Source organism: Aquarana catesbeiana, linkage group LG05, assembly GCF_042186555.1.
Source record: "Aquarana catesbeiana isolate 2022-GZ linkage group LG05, ASM4218655v1, whole genome shotgun sequence".
NCBI lineage: Eukaryota > Metazoa > Chordata > Amphibia > Anura > Ranidae > Aquarana > Aquarana catesbeiana.
Genome location: NC_133328.1, coordinates 50,601,088 through 50,614,830, shown reverse-complemented (window position 1 = coordinate 50,614,830; position 13,743 = coordinate 50,601,088). Strand labels below are relative to the sequence as shown.

The 13,743-nt window shown below is 47.3% G+C and overlaps 1 protein-coding gene across 2 annotated transcripts in view; it reads right to left on the bottom strand.

Annotated features, from left to right (window-relative positions):
- LOC141144246 (macrophage mannose receptor 1-like) overlaps window positions 1-13,743 on the bottom strand; it is a 246,203-nt gene that overhangs the window by 67,661 nt on the left and 164,799 nt on the right. For both annotated transcript variants that reach the window (XM_073629729.1, XM_073629727.1), the window contains exons 24-25: window positions 11,526-11,761; window positions 6,698-6,863 (exon numbers count right to left, since the gene is read on the bottom strand). In XM_073629729.1, coding sequence (XP_073485830.1) covers window positions 6,698-6,863; window positions 11,526-11,761 — 402 coding nt within the window. The remainder of the gene's footprint in view (window positions 1-6,697; window positions 6,864-11,525; window positions 11,762-13,743) is intronic.

Sequence of the window (13,743 nt, the reverse complement as noted above, 5' to 3'; positions counted from 1 at the left end):
GCTGACAGCTGGCGCCTGACGGGTAGATCGAGATTTAGCCAGTATGCAGAGTAGCACAGGAAGCGTCTGTCTGTAGTAAGTTCTTTCTCATGTCCCGCAGTGCTGCTCGCTCCCTGGCGGCCCCTCCTCTCTTCTCGTCTATCCCAGATGATGTCACAAGCCAATGGGGATAGACGAGAAGAGAGGAGGGGCCGCCGGGGAGCGAGCAGCGCTGCGTGACATGAGAGAGAACTTACAACAGACAGGCGCTTCCTGCATGCTTGCCAGGCTAGTAAACGATCCCATAATGTGCCATGTGCCCTGATGATGTGCCCCCTGATGTGCCCCATAATGTGCCCTGATGTACCCCGAGCCCTGATGTGCCCTGATATGCCCCATGCCCTAAAGTTCCCTGTGCCCTGATGTGCTATGTGCCCTGATGTGCCCCGATGTGCTATGTGCCCCGTGTCCTAATGTGCCCTTATGTGCTATGTGCCCCAATGTGCTATGTGCCGCGATGTGTTATGTGCCCCGATGTGCTATGTACCCCAATGTGCTATGTGCCCTGATGTGCCCCGTGCCCTGATGTGCTATGTGCCCTGATGTGCCCCATGCCATGATGTGCTATGTGCCCCGATGTGCTAAGTACCCCTATGTGCCCTGATGTGCTATGTGCCCCTATGTGCTATGTGCCCCTATGTGCTATGTGCCCTGATGTGCTATGTGCCCCGATGTGCTATGTGCCCTGATGTGCTATGTGCCCCAATGTGCTATGTGCCCTGATTTGCCCCGTGCCCCAATGTGCTATGTGCCCTGATGTGCCCCGTGCCCTGATGTGCCATGTATCCTGATGTGCCCTGTTCCCTGATGTGCTATGTGCCCTGATTTGCCCCGTGCCCTTATGTGCCATGTGCCCTGATGTGCTATGTGCCCCAATGTGCTATGTGCCCTGATGTGCCCCGTTCCCTGATGTGCTATGTGCCCTGATGTGCCCTGTGCCCTGATGTTCTATGTGCCCTGATGTGCTATGTGCCCTGATGTGCCCCAATGTGGCCTAATGTGCTATGTGCCCTGATGTGCCCCAATGTGCCCTGATGTGCTATGTGCCCCGTGCCCTGATGTGCCCCAATGTGGCCTAATGTGCTATGTGCCCTGATGTGCCCTGATGTGCTATGTGCCCCGTGCCCTGATGTGCTATGCACCCTGATGTGCCCCGATGTGCCCTGATGTGCTATGTGCCCCGCGCCCTGATGTGCTATGTGCCCTGATGTGCCCTGATGTGCCCCGATGTGCCCTGATGTGCCCCATGTCCTGATGTGCTATGTGCCCTGATGTGCTATGTGCCCCGATGTGCCCTGTGCCCTGATGTGCTGTGCCCCGATGTGCTGTGCCCCGATGTCCTATGCCCTGATGTGTCCCGTGCCCTGATGTGCCTTGTGCCCCGATGTCCTGTGCCCTGATGTGCCCCGTGCCCTGATGTGCCTCGTGTCCCGATGTGCTGTGCCCCGGTGTGCTGTGCCTCAATGTCGTGTGCCCTGAAGTGCTGTGCCCTGATGTACTGTGACCTGATGTACTGTGACCTGTGCCCTGATGTCCTGTACCCTGATGTGCTGTGCCCTGTACCCTGATGTGCTGTGTCCTGTACCCTGATGTGCTGTGTCCTGTACCCTGATGTGCTGTGCACTCTACCCTAATGTGTTGTGCCCTGATGTGCCCTGTACGCTGATGTGCTGGGCTCTGTACCCTGATGTCCTGTACCCTGATGTGCTGTGTCCTGATGTGCTATACCCTGATGTGCTGTGCCCTGTATCCTGATGTGTTGTGCCCTGATGTGCATTGTGCCCTGATGTGCTGGGTTCTGTACCCTGATGTGCTGGGCTCTGTACCCTAATGTTCTGTACCCTAATGTGCTGTGCCCTGTACCCTGATGTGGCCTGGTGTGTTGTGCCCTGATATGCCTTGTACCCTGATGTGCTGTGCCCTGTCCCCTGATGTGGCCTGGTGTGTTGTGCCCTGATGTGCCTTGTACCCTGATGTGCTGTGCCATGATGTGGCCTGGTGTGCTGTACCCTGATGTGTTGTGCTCTGATGTGCCTTGTGGCCTGATGTGCTGGGCTCTGTACCCAGATGTGCTGTAACCTGATGTGCTGTACCCTGGGCCGGTGTGGATGAAGTCCAGGGCCACATTTTTGTCCCAGTCCAGCCCTGCCGTGGGGCACGCTTGTCCTTTTTTTCTGCTGCTGGCTGTGTTATTGAGCCAGAACATGCAGAAGAGTGGATAACAAAGCCAACTTATCCTCCTCATCCTCTGTCACCCAGGCTCAAAGTAGTTTGCCTTCCAATGCAGCTGCCAAAGCGGCCTATTCCATCGGCTCCTTGTCCACAGTCACTCCTTCCGTAGCCCCGCCATCATGCACGGAGGACTCCTCAGAACTATTCGACCACAGTGTCGGGTGCATGCTGCTGGAGGATGCGCAGTGATTTGAAGGCTCCGATGTTGGTTCCCAGGTTGAGGAAGGGAGTAACGTGAGCCTAAAAGAGGGGGTGCCCAAGAAGGACAAGAAACTGGCAGTCATGTTCCCCCAGCTGCAGCATACTGCCAAGTTTGCTTCAGTAACGAGGAAGGAGGGAATGATGAGGTCACTGACTGTACTTGGGTGCCTGAGAGAAGAGAGGAGGAGGAGGAGGCACAACTCCAATGAGGCAGGATGTTCTCTAGGGGGCAGCTTAAGGGCAGCCACCCTATTGCATCACACTGCAGAGCTCCGCAGGTGCGGGGTGTTGCTGACTTTTAAAAGTTCCTTGGTGTGGGTCTTTTTTGTCACGTGTGCAGCAGATCGCACCATTGCTGTTTGCAACCTATGTCTGAAGTGGATCAAGCGTGGCCAGAACAGCAGCCGCTTGGGCACCACATGCTTGACCAGACATATGACGACCTGCCATGCAGTCCATTGGCAACAGCACTTGAAAGACCCACATCAAACAAAAAAGCGGACTTCTCCTTGCTCCTCATCTGAGATCTCCAACCCCACCATACCTCCAGTCCTCTCAAAAACCTGCACTGAGAGGAATGAAGGTATAGCAATAGTTATCCCAAGTACTTGCAGCCAATCTGCTAGCAGTACACCACCATCTGATTTTAGCAGGCAAATTTCCCTACCCCAGTTGCTGAACCATAAAAAGAAATTCGGTCCCAGCCATCCTCATGCTCAGCGTCTGAATGCTAGCTTGGCCACATTGCTAGCACTGCAACTGCTGCCTTTTCAGCTGGTAGACTCTGCCCCCTTTCGTGAATTTGTGGAATGTGCTGTACCTCAGTGGCAGGTTCCAAAACTCCATTTTTTTTTCATGGAAGGCCATTCCGGCTCTCTACCGGCATGTAGAAGGCAATGTTTTGGCCTTGTTGGACAGGGCGGTCAGCAGTAAGGTGCATATTACCGCTGACTCATGGTCCAGCAGGCATTGGCAGGGACGTTACCTTTCCTTCACCGTGCAATGGGTACCTCTGCTGGCAGCTGGGAAGGATGCAGGACAGGTTTCAGTAATGTTGGAGCTTGTTCCGCCACCACGCCTCCAAAATGCTAGTGGTAATTCTGCCACAGCTCTCTCCTCCACCCCCGCCTCTTCTTCCTCTATGGCCTCTTCTGCAGATTTGTCCTCTGAACCAGCCATGCTCCATAAGCATTCAAGGGGCTACGTATGCAGTCAGGCAAAGAGATGCCATGCGGTGCTTGAGTTGGTCTGCTTAGGGGACAGGAGCCACACTGGCACAGTGATTCTGTTAGCTCTGCATGGGCAGGCTCAGAGGTGGTTGACGCCACGCCAGCTTCAGCCAGGAATGGTTGTATGTGACAATGGCACCAACCTTCTTTCCGCTCTCTGACAGGGACACTTGACCCATGTTCCATGTTTGGCACATGTAAATTTGGTGGTGCAGCGGTTCTTGAGCAGGTACCCAGGCTTACAGGATCTCCTGAGGCAGGCCAGAAAAGTCTGCTCATTTCCCCCAGTCATACAATGCCAGTGCTCAGCTGGCTGACATTCAAAGGGAATGCAACCTGCCCACCAACCGCCTCATTTGTAGCATGCCCACCAGGTGGAACTCAACATTGGCAATGCTGCAGCGGGCCAGCAATGAGTACCTGTGCGAGTATGGCACCAGGACAGGGTCAGGGGAGCTTGGCTTCTTTTTGCCATGTCAGTGGCTACTGATCAAGGATGCATGCACTGTCCTGTCACCATTTGAGGAGGCCACGAGGATGGTGAGCAGCGACAATGCATGCGTCAGTGACACTGTTCCTCTTGCCTTCCTGTTCGAGCACACGTTTTGTGGAATAATGGACAGGGCACTTGAGGCAGAACAGCGGGAGGAAGAGGAGGACTTCCTTACCGCTCAAGGCCCCCTTTATCCAGATAGTATTCCTGCGGGCCCGCCAAACACACAGGAAGAAGAGGAGGAGGATTGTGTCAGCATGGACGTGGAGGATTCCACTCAGCAGCAGTCTTCAAGGGATGGTTTTTAGTCCCCAGAAACCCAAGAAGTTGTACATGGCTGAGAGGAGGTAGTTACGGATCATGTGATCCTTAGTGACCCAGAGGACTCAGAATCGAATGCCTCTGCAAACTTACGCTGCATGGCCTCCCTGATTCTGCAAAGCCTGCGAAAGGACCCTAGGAATCGTGGTATCAAGGAGAGGGATCATTACTGGCTGGCAACCCTTCTTGATCCATGTTACAAGGGTAATGTTGCAGAACTCATCCTGCCTTCACAGAGGGAGCAGAGGATGAAACTTCTTTAGGGGACCTTGAAGAAAGGTTTGTGCAATGCATTTCCAGACCCTGGGAGGTTACATTTTCCTGGTGCTGGACAATGTGTTGCTGAGGCTTTGTTCAGTCAGAGGAAGAGCGGTGGAGAAGGTGGCCGGCTGACCGATACCTTTAAACAATTTTTCAGTCCTCAGCGCCAAGGTCTGATCAGTTCAAGCAACCATCGCCAGCATCTGCATTATGTGGTGCAGGAATATCTAGGAGCAAGAGCAGACTTGGAGACCTTTCCAACAGAGCATCCACTGGGTTACTGGGTCTTGAGGATTGAGGATCACTGGCCAGAACTTGCTCAATATGCAATTGAGCTACTGGTCTGTCCTGCATACAGCGTTCTTTCTGAACGCACATTCAGTGCTGCTGGAGGGTTTGTAATGGATCATAGAGTGCGCCTGTCCACAGACTCCGTTGATAGGCTCACATTCATAAAAACAAATCAGTCTTGGATCAGCAGCTATCAAGCACCTGATGCTGATACAACCGATTGAAATTTCTATGGATGTGGGATCCCTTGATTATGCCTTGGATATCTTTTTATATCCCTTTCCTGTTTTATACAGTTCAACTACCTTTTCCTGCAGATCCTTTGACAATTCTTTTCCTTTCCCCATGATTCAGAATCCAGAAACGTCAGTGCAGCACTGGATGAAAGGTGCAAGGGTCTGTCAGGAGTCCAGAAACTCATTGACCTTTATTACACACACACTAATTACAAGTAAACAGATCACAGGTGAGGATTGGTTACCTTTAATTGCCATTCAAACCCCTTTGTGTCAACTTGTGTGCATGTTATCAGGCCAAAATCACCAGGGTATGTAAACTTTTGATCAGGGTCATTTGGGTAGTTTCTGTTGCCATTATGATTTAAAAAGAGTAAACACAGTTGATTAATAATAAATGGCTTCAGCCAAACACTAACCATGAGTGAAAGAAAAGTTTTTGTGTTATCATTCATATTCTCTGAAAAATGGGCAAAAAATCATACATTCTGCCAGGGTATGTAAACTTATGAGCACAACTGTATACTGCTGTTCAGAGTATATAGTGCCTGAGGGACCCCCACGCCATTTTTTTTTAAATTTGGGTGCGGGGTTCCCCTTAAAATCCATACCAGACCCAAAGGGCCTGGTAATGGACTGGGGGGGTGGAACCCATGCCGTTTTTTTCAATGATTTTTATCTATATTGCCGGGACCCGACAATACATTACAGTCGCGAGTTTTAAATTGCGTACTTTTTTCCTTTCGAAATGTAATTTTGTTGTGGTATTGTTCTAAACACAGGAAAACTGTGCCACTTTACAGGCATGCTATAGACACCCCCAGGCACGATATTTAAAGGAATATTTCATTTTTCACTTTAAGCATTATTAAAATCACTGCTCTTGAAAAAACGGCTGCTTTTAAAACTTTTTTTTGCATTGATACATGTCACCTGAGGCAGGACCCGGGTCCCCAAACACTTTTTATGGCAATAACTTGCATATAAGCCTTTAAAATTAGCACTTTGGATTTTTCACATTCATGTCCTATAGACTTTAACGGTGTTCGAACACATTTTTTGCCTGTTCGCGTGTTCTGCTGCGAACCGAACCGGGGGGTGTTCGGCTCATCTCTAGTCAGCACCCATCTGAATGAGCCCTTAAAATTTACTATCAATTACTCCGTTATATACAAATTCCCAAGAATGTAATACACCTCAGTATTGTATCTTTCATATGAAAGTATTATATTAGTATCCTTTCTCTTATTTGTATGTCATTTGCATTACAGTGAACGCATTAGTAGTTGTTACATGGAATAAAAGCAAAGAAGGCAGTGACAGGTTCTAGCATGCAGTACTGAAAGAAGCAGGAACATTAGGAAAGTGCATTCATACAATCATATTCAACTTACCACTGCTTTGCTTGCAGATTGAAGCATAACTCTCATCACAGGATGCCGTCTTCCACTGGCCGTCCACATCGATATAAACACAACCGCTCTTTTCCTTTGGTTCTTGAGAAGCCCATTTGGTGTAACGGAGTTTCCAGCCATCAGACCATTTGTACTGATTGTCAGTCTGAAACAATTAAAGTAACAGTGTTATTCTGGATTCTGATACCGTCAATGTACCCCAACTATTGGGGGGGGGGGGCATATTTGTTTTTGCCTTACAGTTTATTCCAAAGTTAATATATCCCATACATGCAGACCAAGACAATACAGACCGAATTTTTCAACCTGCATATTGCAATGTAAATGGGTCCTTCGATTATTTTTTTTAGCGTACTCTAATGTACTTGTAGCGCCACCCTCGTAGGTGGCACTGGAAAGTTCCACAAGGTTCCTTTTTTCAGCAGTTGCCGCGCAGCCAGGCACACAGTCACAGTCTCTCTCTGGCACAATAAACAGTCCAGGGGTGTTCATTTTATGCTTTTATTTTTTAGGTAACTTGGACAGGGTTAGAGGAATGAGTGGGATACTACAAAAAGAACTATGTAGAGTGAGGACACTGGACTTCCTTTGGTAGAACTGTAAGCAAAGTCCTTGTAAAAGCAGTCACTGGACTTGGCTTTGTAGTAGTAGCTAAAGGCACAAAAGCTTCCTCTTTTGAGCAATTTCAGCAGAGTGCCTTCACAATGAATTAAATGGGCGAAGCTCTTCAGGACACCAGCTAATGTCCCCATTTACACACACACACACACAGCTGACTCTCTAGCACCAGAGGGTTGGCAGCAGCCCACAGTCTCTAGGATCTCTTGCCAGTCTGTACAAATGTCCATAGAAAGTTGGTTGCCTCCTTCCAACATCCATGCTTTCTGCAGCTTCCAGCAAAGCAGGCCCTCAGGTCACCCACCTGAGGCCTCAGCACCACGCAGGCACATGGCAGGATGACCTAAGAGGACAAGCAGCCCCCTTTACTTAGACTGTGATTTCCTTCCTGGGAAAAAGACAATTCTGCCCCAGGTCTCAGACTATTTATACCCATTTACCAGCAGCTACCTGTGTAGGGTTTCACAAAAATTGGGTGGGACAGTATAAATATTTGCCAATTTACATTAACCCACACCTATATTTTAGAACTAACCAGAGGGTTGTGAAGAGAGAGGAGTAATCAAACCTGCAGCCCGTGAGACATAGAACAGACCTAACCAATCACATGCAGCTGCACTGATTACAGTTAGCTAGAGCTAAATTTCCCCAACCCAGATATTGCAGCCATAATGAATACAGTGAGACAAAACTAAATTTGCCTAGCAACAAACTGCATCTCCACTGGATACAGTGAGCCATAACCAAATTTACCTAATCCTAGCACCTAACTAGGAGGGTTCTACATATTATACATTTTCCTGTAGGCTTTAATTGGTAGCAGATTTGGAAGCACAAATTTTATTTCATAGGTCCTAATGAAGAGGAAAAAAATGTAAAAAAAATAAAACAAACACTTTTAAGTAACCTTTCTCAATGCAACTTTGACATAATGGGAGGAGTTAACAAAGAGTGATGCAAGAACAGTGCTTGCACCACTTCTAAACATAAAAAAAGAAGCATATACTGCTCCATTTGCGCTCTGCTTTGCATAAAGAGCAGGAGCTGCATGCTCTAATCTCTCTAAACCCACCATCCTTCCCTACCCTCAGCTCAGAGCCAGAAAGAGGAGGAAGGTTTTTCACCCTGTATGCTCAGCCAATGTAGTGTAATCACTGCTGAGGCAGAAATATGGATCCGAGCTATCTGCTGACAGCTCATATCCTGTATGACAAGGTCAATCCTAGTGGTAATCTGCGACATTCACTCTGTTAATGAAGGGCAGTTTCCTAGCTAGTTGAAATAGGTCTATCTGCTTAATTAATGTGAAACACACCACTTCTGACAGATTCATGTATTATTATATTGGCTCAGGGAGCTTAGTTAAGCCCCTGGAATATACCCAGTCCTAGATATTTACGAGAACATATAACAGAATAACTCTTGAGGCAAGGTACAACATATAGGTGAATTTATATATGTAGCACTGACCCCCGAAGGAGCTGCTAGTATTTGATTGGGCCTGTTCTCTCTTCAAACACCCCTTGTTAATTTGGATCAATCCCCTTGACACAGCTGTAGTGCAGTGTTGTAATGATACTGATACAAACTATAATCTCACAATGTATAATACAGTTATAATGTACCTCTACCTGGGTATCTGTTGCTCCACCTGCAGGAGAAAAGACAACACTGCACACAAATTGTAATTAACCAGAATGATTTCTTTTACTAAGCTGGTATTAAACAGTAATTACAATGACTATACTGTCACACAAACATAGCGTGACAGCACAGTGAATATTCACAGTAATATCAACATGTATAGGTTTCTTGTATAGACCTGTATAGACCTACTGTGCCCAAAGCAGGACTTGCCATTGGGCACAGTAGGCGTATATCTGTAGGCACCAGTGGTGGCAAACAAACCACCTGATCCCCCCCCCCCGGGGGCGACAAACAGACCACCCAACCCCCTCCCCATTCTGGTGGGTGGTACGCATGCAGTCGAGCTCTTGTCGGCGATGCAGAGCAGAGAGGTTGCGCCGATGCTCTGATGTCAGCGGCTATCTCCTGGACCTCCCCGTACATCCTCCCTGCCCCCGGTACCAGTCAATAAGAACGCTTCTCCTCTTGGCCAATCTGGTCCTAAGACCAGCTTCTTGATTGGCCGGGAGGAGAAGCAGGAAGACAATAGCGAATATTATTTTTGCTATTGTCACACAACTGGGTGGGCTCAAGGTGCAGTGCTCTCTCACAAAATAAAGCATAGTAAATACGTTTTACTATGCTTCAGTTATGAACACAGTGAGTGATAGGCACCGATCACTCACTGTGTTCATTCAGAAAAGGAAGAACCATTAAATATGACATATTTGCGGGGCCTTTCCCGTCCTCTTTATCCTGACACTGATCCCCCTGTGTACCCGCAGCACCCGGCAGGAGGGAGAGAAAGGGAAGCCAGCAGCGATGTGGGGCCTAGGCAGCAGAAGGAAGGGGAATCTGGACAGGAGGGGGTGATCGGTGCAGAATTTATTGAAACCGATCACATGTAGTTCTCCCTGCAGCAACTGAAAGCCAGCGGGAGGAAGAGGAGGAGAAGCTGGCTGCAGGGGGGAACTACAGGGGATCTGTTCCAGTAAATGCTCCCCCCGCTGCATTGATCACCCCCTCTTGTCCAGATTCCCCTTCCTTCTGCTTGTCAGCTGCCCGAGCCCACGTGATGAATTGATGGGGCCCAGCCCCCATACAGGAGGACTGGGGGTTTACCCTTATTGGCGGCCCTGCTTCAGACCACTGCACACTGTGTGCTTTGCTGTACTTTACATCCTCCAGAGTGCTGCACTCTGTATGCTCAGCTGTGCAACATACTGTATATTCTGTGCTGCTGCACAGCAAAGAGTTAAAGACTCCAAAATTCATCCACACTGTACAATATTCTGTACATTACTTCATATAGTTTCACTGTTCTGTATACAGTGCTGTACTTTGAGATTTGAGTGAAAGGTGATTCACAATCTTATTTTAAATTGGATTGACATACTATGTTGTCCCTTCCTTACACACTTTGGAATGCACTGCTCTGTACCCTTTGTTTTTGTTATTTTTATTGAGGGAATTCAACTTGGATGGGGATGGGATGATTATGAGATGCCCAGTTGATTGCAAACAGACAATGTAGGGACTGAGAACTATATACTTCTCCAGTATATACAATTTCTTCTCTTCCTCCAGCACATCACTTGACTACTGATCTCACTCCTGAGCACATCAATTGATTCCTCACTTCTAGCACTTTAGATTAGGCCTTAGAAAATGCCCTTTGCAGGTAGGGACCATGGGCCCCTTTGGTGTAGAAAAAATGTAGGAAGTCCTAGTGCTAGCTGTCCACATGGCTACTGATCCCTCTTGGCTGCAGCTGCCTCTCCTCACTGCCCGCCACAGTCCACACCACTGGCTCTGTACCCATCCCAGACTGCAACCTCCCAGTCCTCTCAAGCATGCCTCACAGTCCCCCTGACTGTGTGTAACTCACCAGCCCCCCTGGCTCCGACCTGTTGTTCCTCCCTGGAGACTTGCCTTGCAGTGCTCTCCTGCTGTCCTCTTCTTGCTCCCTTGCCTCCTGTCCAAGAAGCTTCCGTCCGCACCTGAGCCCAGGCCCAAGGTCAACCCCCCCCCCAGACTGGGGAGCTCCCTCAAAGGCCACGACAGCCTAGCACTCAATCTCCAGCTTCCTCCCGAACAACTCCTCCCTAGCTGGGCTGACTGAGTATTTGAGGAGGCCTGCCCCCTGCCAATGCAGTTTGGGGATTGGTCAGGGCTCCTCAGAATACTCCAGGAAGCTCCACCTCCCCTCTCCTCCTTCCCAGAAGATGTCAGCATGTTCTGGAAAGAAGTGGGAGGTCTCAGTGATGCTGCCTGTGAGTCACCCAGCTCTATCTGAGTCACTCCCAACCCAGATCAAAACAAACAGGTTTGGCTGCCAGCCAAGCCTGGAAATTTATCTACACTAAAAAAACTCTGTACACATCCTAGTACCACTAGAGGGTGCTACATTTATATAACCTGGGCCACTGCACTGTATTGTCAGCTTGCTTTGTTGGCTGTAGTATTTACATATGAGACCAAATGAAACCAATACATCTTGTGGCATCTTACATTTTTACTTTTGCAATAGTTTCTGTGTATACTCACAGCATTTCATACTAACCTTATTATTACTGTAAAGCCCAATCCAGAAAGGTTCCTTAAATCTGTCTAGTTGCACTCTTAGAAAGGAAGCCGTGTATGCTTCTAAAATGCTAGTAAGCGTGTAGTCCAATTGTTTACACATTCTTTGTGCTTCATCCCACTTCATCTTCGTTTTCTGAAACTTGTAGCTGGCATCACCAAACTTATACTGGTCTGATAGTGGAGCCACAGTTGTCCCAACAGGCAGGGAAGAGTCTGGAGAGGAGAGGATAATCAAATCAGTTAAATCACTATCAAATTCAAAAATATATTTCAAATGTTAAGGTGTTAATGTCCATACTTGCTGTTGGCACCATATTTTAAGTCCAACTCCACCCAAAATTCATTTTGAGTTGCTCCTAATAGTATTAATATATTAGGGCCCAGCTCAGCAGTTATCAAACATGTGGTGTATAATAGTTTATAGGTACATTTTGTTTTCAGGTTTCGAAGTGTGCGACTTGACAATATTATTAATACCATCTTTAAAAACACTTTTTAAAGTATATGGCAAGTCATATTTTTAGTTCTGCATCAGCCGAAGAATTATTGTCACTATATTTTACATTAAAGAAAAACATATCTCTCTCACTATATCTATATATAGATATAGATATTCTTTTTTTTTTTAACATTGCTTACTCTCAGCCGAGGAAGATAAAAATGTATAAAGGTAAACTCACATTAGTATATTTTAATTATTCTATACTCTACAGTCCTAGCAAATAAACTGTACACAGAAATATCAACAGCATGAAGGAGGCCCCACTCTCTAGAGAGTAACACCTTCTTCCAAGAAGTATATACACATTCTATCAATATACTTAACGCATTCAATTGCTAAGCTATCACTATGAAGATAAAGAATTTACTGTTTACTCAGGTTGTCTCCTCCGCTTCCATCTGGGACAGTAAAGCAAAAAGTCACTTGAACATACTTTGCAGTCCATTTAGTGTAGGTTTCAAATGTAAGCTTGCCCCAACACACAAAAGCACAGCTTACCTGACTACCTAACTAGAATATAATATTATCTCTGAAACCCCAGAGTCCAATAGACACAGACTTTAAATTCCTTTTGGCCTTTGATCTTGTCGATTCATACTGCCTCTGTATCCCCAGAGTTCAGCAGGCACAAACTTGCTGGCTCTGTCACACCAAAGTCCAACAAAAACTTTCCTTAGATCTGAAGTAACGCTACAGAGTTCCATTATAGATTAACAACAACTTGTTTTCCCCGGTCACTGATTTCAGGGACTAAAGACTTGAAACTATAGTGTTGCAGACTTTCACACTGGCAACACAGAAACTTAAACATGACTCAGCCTTTTGCAATAGATGGAGGGTATTTTCCTCACACATGGAGGACAAGGACATGCTGAGAATCCAGAGCAACTTTTAGGGCACTTCCTGCAACTGCAGGTATCAGGAGCACAGTCCAGCAGCAAACAGTACAGGTAGGAGTGTCCCCACAACAGGATTCCTTCCATGTGAAGTACTATTTCCTGTGGAACAACACAGCTAAACTGAGCAACAGAGCTGTGTTCCATGCTGACTTAAGAATAAGAACAGCTTGAGGCATCACCAGTGGTAACGTGGATCAGGCAGTTGAATAGGCTTCCCAGATAATCCAATAGTGGTGATGTATTGCCGTAAGTCAGCTTGGTGATAACAAGGGATGAGCCGAACACCCCCCGGTTCGGTTCGCACCAGAACCTGCGAACGGACCGAAAGTTTGCTAACTAACTAAGTTTGTTAACTAATATGCAAGTTATTGTCCTAAAAAGGATTTAGGGACCTGGGTCCTGCCCCAGGGGACATGTATCAATACAAAAAAGTTTCAAAAACAGCCGTTTTTGGGAGCAGTGATTGATGATGCCTAAAGTGAAGAAAAAAGTGAAATATTTATTTAAATATCGTACCTGGGGGGTGTCTATAGTATGCCTGTAAAGTGGCGCGTGTTTCCCATGCATAGAACAGTCCCTGCACAAAATGAAATTTTTAAAGGAATAAAAGTAATTTAAAACTGCTTGTAGCTTTAATGTAATGTCGGGTCCTGGCAGTATGGATGAAAATCAGTGAGACAAATGGCATGGGTACCCCCCCCAGTCCATTACCAGGCCCTTTGGGTCTTGTATGGATATTAAGGGGAACCCCGCACCCAAATTAAAAAAAGGAAAGGCGTGGGGCCCCCAGGCCC